The following is a 7,153-nucleotide window of genomic DNA, read 5'->3' as shown; positions in this document are numbered from 1 at the left end:
CTGGAAGACAACACCTACAGTGTATCGGTTATTTAACATTATAGGACTCTGTGAAACCTTCTGACACCTATAAGTGTGTATGTTAATAGCCGTCCAAGTCGCTGCCAGTGTTGCACAGAGCATCGGATATACATAATGGAGTAGATAAGGTGTAAGTCGTATAGTTGAAATCTTCCAGAAATATAATGTAAATCTGCGTTTCCAGTTTACTATCCTTGTTCAGAAGCTTATAGATATATAACTGGAAAGTAAGCTGGTATTTGGCTGAGTAGCTTGGCAGCAAGTGAAGCAGCGAAAGACATGACAGCCACTAAAGTTGAGCTTTTCTCGTCATTTACAGCTTCATGATGTGTTAACGAAGGATTTAGCTGTAGAAATCACTAGTAAAGCCAAACTTCAGCGTATATAATCCTGCATCATTTTCATCAGTTGAAAGTTTCAGTCCGCCGTGCGGTGGCGTGAGTGGGCTGAACAAGGATTTAAATCTACTTGTGTGCACGCTCGTCCGGTCTGTAGCTTGAAATAGATGAACTGATGTAACAAGCTTCTCTGTATGTCTCGGAAAATGTACTGTTTACACTCCTTCAGCTTATAAATACTAACATCTTGAATAGAAACTCGATTAATTAACACTTCTAGCATAGTATCGTTAAGTTAGAGTTTAGTTGACGGTTTCAGTACCATGAGTCGGTCACGAGTGGAAGTTCCACCGGAACTAACAAGCCTGCTCCTCGAGTTCACAGTGAGCATTCTTACCGAGAAGCCGGAGGATATCGTAGATTATGCCGTGAACTACTTTACAAAGATTCGTGATGAGAAGCGAAAAACGAGCTCTGGTATTGTTCAGCCTTCCTCGTCAGTTTCTGTAACAACTCCACTTATCGTAGAAGATATAACTGAAGGAAATCAACTACAAGGTAAGGACTGCGAAAGGCAATTACAGTTATATTAATAACGATTATTTGTAACACTCATACTGGATGGAATGATCTCGTAACAATAAAGTGATGTGAGTGCTTCGCTTTTATGCAATATTAAACTTAATTCAATAAGCAACAATAATAATATGCCTAATAACTAAACGTCTTCATTTAATTGTTATAAAAATATTAAATAATCATCAAAAATAATACTCGCACTTAATAAAATTAGCCAAGAGACACTAGTTTACTTAGAGAGGTGTTAATTAATGAAGTAATCAGTACAGCATTTCAAAAATAATTGACACATGTTTTGCAAAAGAAAGCATTCTATTTTATCAAACAAAACAACAACAACAACTATTCTATCAGTAATCATCGTCTGGAATTAGTAAACATACATATGAAATAAATAACTTTTAAGTTACTAAGCACATAGCAATAAGCCTTTATAGGATATTACTGAATTAAGCAAACTCAAATCTATTGCATGTAAGTCGTAGTAGTGTTCCTTTGGCCACAAGTAAAATTTGATAACATTTCACTGGTCACAGGTAAAACTAGGTAGTATTCCACTGGCCAAAAGTAAAGTTTAGTAAGATTCCACTGGCTACAAATAAAACTATGTAGTATTCCACTAGCCATAAACAAAACCTGGTAGCATGCCCTTGGACATTAGGAAAGCTCCTTAGTAATGTACTAACCACAAATACATGCTGTTAATATTTCACTAGTGACAATGAAAGCAAGTACAGTTTGATAGTATTCCACTGGCCATTAGGAGATCTTGGTAGTATTCCATTGACCACAAGCACACGTTGTTATTATTTTACTGGCCAACTTGATAGTGTCCCATCTTAGTAGTATTACTTTGGCCATAAATAAAGCTTTTTACCCTGGTCACGAGTAAAACTTGATAATATTCCATTGACCACAATTAAAGCTTGGTATATTACACTGGTCTCAAGTAAACTTTGAAAATATTCCACTGGCCACAATTAAAACTGGGTATATTACGAAGGTCTAAAACAAATTGGTAATATTCCACTGCCCACAATTAAAGCTTGGTAGTACTCCACTGACCACAAGTACATGTTGCTAGTATCACAATGGTTACAAATAAAGATTGATAGTATTCCACTGGGCACAAATAAAACTTGGTAATATTCCATTGACAACAAGTAAATATTTGTAGTATTCCTCTAGCCACAACTAAAACGTGGTAGTATTCCAATGGCCACAAATAAATCTAAGTGGTATTATACTGGCCGCAAGTAAAGCTCAATAGTATTTCACTGACCACAAGTAAGACTAGGTAGTATTCCACTAGTCACCAGTAAAACTTGGTAGTATTCCTTTGGACATTAGGTAAGCTTCACAGTAATCTACTGACCACAAGTACATATTGTTACTACTCAACTGGTCACAACGAAAGCTTGACTGTATTCTATCGATTAGTGTTCTACTGATCACAAGCATATCTTGGTAAGTGTCATTGGCCATAAGAAAAGCCTGGTAATATTACAGCGATAGCAAATATATCTTATTATCATTCCCCTAACTGAAAGAATATCGTGTTTGTACAACACAAACTACAACTACGTCTTATTAATATTCCAACAATCCCTCTTTTTTGAATAACTGAGCAAAGTAGAAAAACTATATATATTGAAAAATCGTCCATATTGTGTCTTAAAGAGGAAATAATTTTATCTTGAACGCAAATGATGATTATAAACCATCATAAAGTAAAAAAAAGCAAAAAAAAAACTCTTTATCTCATGTATTTGTTCTCTGAATTCTAAATAAACATTCAGCAGTTTCTATGTTGGAGCCGGGATCTGACTTGTAATCAAGTGATGAAGAAGATATTGTAGGAACAAATGGAAACTTAAAGCTGTATTAACTGACGAATGGGCACACACATATCAATTGAAAACGTGGAATGAGGCGTCATCTTTAGTTTGGGGTTGAACACACCGTCTGTAGGAGTGACTATAAATTTTTGGAAGGATTGTGATAAACTGCTTACATGAAATATTTTCACAAGCTTCCTAGTGGATGGCGTGTCGTAATTCACGAAATTATTGCAACTGAACGTGGTTGCGTGTCTTGATAATGATTATCATGTTGATATATCTTTAAAAGTGCATATTAAATATCTCTTAGAGTACAATGGTGTTTGGATTTGTGAATATCCTTTCTTTGGAGTCTTAAGGTATCAAAGAATGAATCGTATGATCTATTTTTGTTTGATTATTCTGCAACCTAGAATGAATTGAAAGAAAACCTTAGTTTTAAGCACCATTCTTTAAGTAATATATTCACAGCACAACATAAAATATATCAGCTATCATAATTTGAAAGGTTATATGAAAAAAAAATCGATAATATTAATTGACGAAGGTTTCTCTGTGTGTGTCCATTTATAAGAAGTGAACCTGGCATATATCGTTAGGCTCTCACTGGGTACTGACTTCGGGGAGTCAGAGTTTGCATCTGACCCCACGTCCCAACTATCTTCCCCATACCTTGAACGGTGTCTGGCTACATTTAAGTTACATTTTCGGGGCTGTTTATTTCGCTTTCATTGGCCACAAGACGTTGTTAGGAAAGATCGTGTAAAGTGTTTCGTATAATTATACCGATGTGAAGTTTTTTTCAAGGAACATCAAATCTATGGAAGCGCATGAAGTGTTTATGAAAGGTATACTCAATTATTTCTTTAATGCTTCTTTTGTTTACAGTGTTGGATTGAATATTTAATATATTAATTTTTACTCTTTAGTTTTTTTTTTCACTATTGTATTTTTTATTATAATTATTATTATGCATTGTTTGTATAGTATATAGTTTTAACACTGACCCAAACTTCCTAAGCTACACACAAAGTACACGTTGCTGAACAAACCATGAACTATGCACTAGCTACTATCATGGCACACACTGTTAACAACTGGGCGCTCGACTTGCAATCTGAGGGTCGCGGGTTCGAATCCCCATCTCACCAAACATGCTCGCCCTTCCAGCCGGGGGGGGGGGGTGGAGCGTTACTATGTCACGGCCAATCCCACTATTCGTTGGTAAAAGAGTAGCCCAAGAGTTGGCGGTGGGTGGTGATGACTAGCTACCTTCCCTCTAGTCTTATACTGCTAAATTAGGGACGGATAGCGCAGATAGCCCTCGTGTAGCTTTGCGCGAAATTCAAAACAAAAGAAACCCAAGCTGGTTGAACATTGTGATATATTATGGGATTACAGCTAAAATACCGCTAACAGCGAGGGTATACATTGTAATTAAACAATGCATTATAACGTTTATAAGTAAGGACAAAATCACAGTATATTCAATTAATTATTTTCATTACTGGGTTAATTTTTAGTTATGATGTACGTAGCTAGCTAGGTTTGATCAAGATAGCATTAATTCTAATCTTATTTCAAGAATTTTACTTTAATTATTTTTCATCTCCTATTCTTCATTATATTCCCGTGTTTAACCCCCTCCGTTTTAATGTCTTGGGTAAACATTTCTTTAATATTTAACCGCAGAAGGTTATAGTCTACGAATATATAACAATTAGAACACCTCGTCTTTACTCTGTTTCATTATTATAGCTAGTACGAATATTTATTCTGTTTGTATTTGTCGGTCAAATACTATTGACGCTTTAGGAGCTGGAACTTATAATAAGGTATCTGAGCTCAACTCTCGTGCAGGACTTTTTAAAACAGAATCAGTAAGTTTTGTTATCTTTCTCTTCAGAATTAGAACTTAGAATTTTAACCAAAATTTACTAAAGCCATCTGTAAATTGCCATCCTTAATTTTGAACCGATAGATTAGAAGGAAATTCGCCAATAAACAACATCCAACGACAATTCTTACTTAACTCTTATCTCACCTAAAAGCGGAATGTTATTGTCATTCTTATAGCGCACCCGTGTCTATAAACTGCGGAGAGCAACAGGACGTGAACCACGACTTACAGGATTCACATTTCAGGCATGGTTATCTTAGTACACGCCCAACCCACGCTAAAACCTTATTTTAAACACTACTGTTATTGATGAGAACGTACCGCGATCCAAGTAAGATGTTTTATCCTTCATTACTTTCCTCCATTCTCTCTCGGCTCATTTAACTGTTGACAGGAGCATCAAGTAATTGATATATTTTGGTTCCACTAATTTTATACCTCAGGCATTACAACAGCTAACCGAACGAACGTATGTTAGCTACCTTGAAGTTGGACTATGTAGCGTTGCAGTTGCCATGGGTTACGACGCGTAGGTTGGGTTCTCACATACCTCGCGCGTGTGGAGATTTGATTGAAAGCAGAGAATCCTTTATCGGTTCTGAGATCTGGATTACATACCTGTTCTACAGGAATGATTATACAAGGTAGTTAAAATATTCTACTTATGAGATCCAGATTAAATGCTTCTGTTACAGGCGTATTTTACGCGGCGATAAAATATGCGACTTATGAAACCTAGGTTACACACTTCTTTTACAAGCGTGTCTTATATAGTTCTAAAATACGAAGTACATGGTCCAGTTCTCTAATAGTGAGAAAAGTGTACCGTGTAAAAATATCAAGTGTTCTGTTAGTAAACACAATCGACGCTCTAGAAAGGTCAAGTTCTGTAACACTGTACCTCACAGGAATATCAAGACACATATTTATAAATAGGTAATGCTCTAGGAAAATCAGGTTCTGTAATACTGGCTACATTGTACTGTATAAAATCTTCATTATCTATGTCAATAAACATAATCAATGCTGTAGAAAGGTCAGGTTCTGTAAGAGTTAGTTAAGACAAATTAATATTTGGGTCACTTGTCCTTCTACAATGCAACGTAAAAAAACTTCTAAAAGGTATTTCTTCTATGTTTTCTTCTTCAATTTCTCCCTTTTTTTTTCTAATAGTCAACTCAGAAAACAAACCAGCTTCTAATATGAATTGTTAACGTATGTTAAAAATTGCCCGCGTTCTTGAAAATTAGTTTTCAGTTCTTCCAATCTCCAATAGAAAGCTACTTTAAAACGTTTTAAGAAAGTACATGCTAAATTCTTAGTTAGCCATAAATTCTAATTTATGGAAAGCTTTCTAGATATTATCTGAGATTTTCCTGCAATATCAAATCGTATTATGTGTGTGTGTGGGTGGTAGGGGGGGGGGTATCTGTGTATATATATAATTCTCTTTGTTATTTTTACGTAAGTTACAGCCAGCAACAGCTGCGTGGGTGTTTATATTTTTCTTTACTAACTGCACGAAGTCCTCATCTTTTATTTTTTTATGATATCTTTAAATTCGAGTAAAAGTAGAGTCTAGCAATAAGATGAGTTCATAAGTTCTTGTTTGCCTCATCACTGCATGACAAAGGTTGATATTTTGTGGTTTTTAAATCAAACAAATGGTACCACAGGGCTACTATCAGCGCAGATTTACAGAAATGGCTAACAGAAGCATAAGTAATGGTGTGAAGTCCAGATAATAGAAACTGTTTGTGTATGCTTAATTGAGGAAATGTAACTTATCCATTTAATATGCTGTACTTTGAGATTTGTATGGAAGAAGCACAATCTCCTTAATTGACGTATCTCAAAACTGGTAAAGAAACTATGTGACCTACCATTTTAATATAGGTTAAAATTGTGAAGGAGAAACGCAACGTACGCATTTTTTATGAAGTTCAAGAAATCTCAAGAAGAAATGCTACCTACTCTTTTGATGTAGCCCGAGACCCTTGAAAAGAAATGTTACCTATCTTCAGTTCAAATGTCGTGAAGAAGAAATGTTACCCACCCTTTTGATGTAGTTGAAGACTCGTGAAGAAGAAATGTTACCCACCCTTTTGATGTAGTTCAAGACTCGTGAAAAGAAATGTTACCCAGCCTTTTGATGTAGTTCAAGACTTCTCAAGAAGAAATGCTACCTACTCTTTTGATGTAGCCCGAGACCCTTGAAAAAGAAATGTTACCTATCTTCAGTTCAAATGTCGTGAAGAAGAAATGTTACCCACCTTTTGATGTAGTTCAAAACTCGTGAAGAAAAAATGTTACCTGGCTTTTTGATGTAGTTCAAAACTCGTGAAGAAAAAAATGTTACCTGGCTTTTTGATGTAGTTCAAGACTGTAAAGAAGCAATGTAACGTACCTATTTAATTGACTAAGATATATGAAGATGAAATGTAATAATATTAGAAATATATATATATATATTT

The 7,153-nt window shown here is 35.3% G+C and overlaps 1 protein-coding gene across 1 annotated transcript in view; it reads left to right on the top strand.

Annotated features, from left to right (window-relative positions):
* Positions 1-522: 522 nt before the first annotated feature.
* The window catches only part of LOC106462779 (cAMP-dependent protein kinase type II regulatory subunit-like), a 103,420-nt gene continuing 96,789 nt past the window's right edge, over positions 523-7,153 (top strand). Inside the window, exon 1 of the mRNA XM_022390116.1 lies at positions 523-917. Within this exon, the coding sequence (XP_022245824.1) occupies positions 683-917 (235 nt within the window). The 5' untranslated portion in view covers positions 523-682. The remainder of the gene's footprint in view (positions 918-7,153) is intronic.

The sequence above is a fragment of the Limulus polyphemus genome, unplaced genomic scaffold, assembly GCF_000517525.1.
Source record: "Limulus polyphemus unplaced genomic scaffold, Limulus_polyphemus-2.1.2 Scaffold1247, whole genome shotgun sequence".
NCBI lineage: Eukaryota > Metazoa > Arthropoda > Merostomata > Xiphosura > Limulidae > Limulus > Limulus polyphemus.
This window is presented reverse-complemented; position numbering and strand designations above follow the sequence as displayed.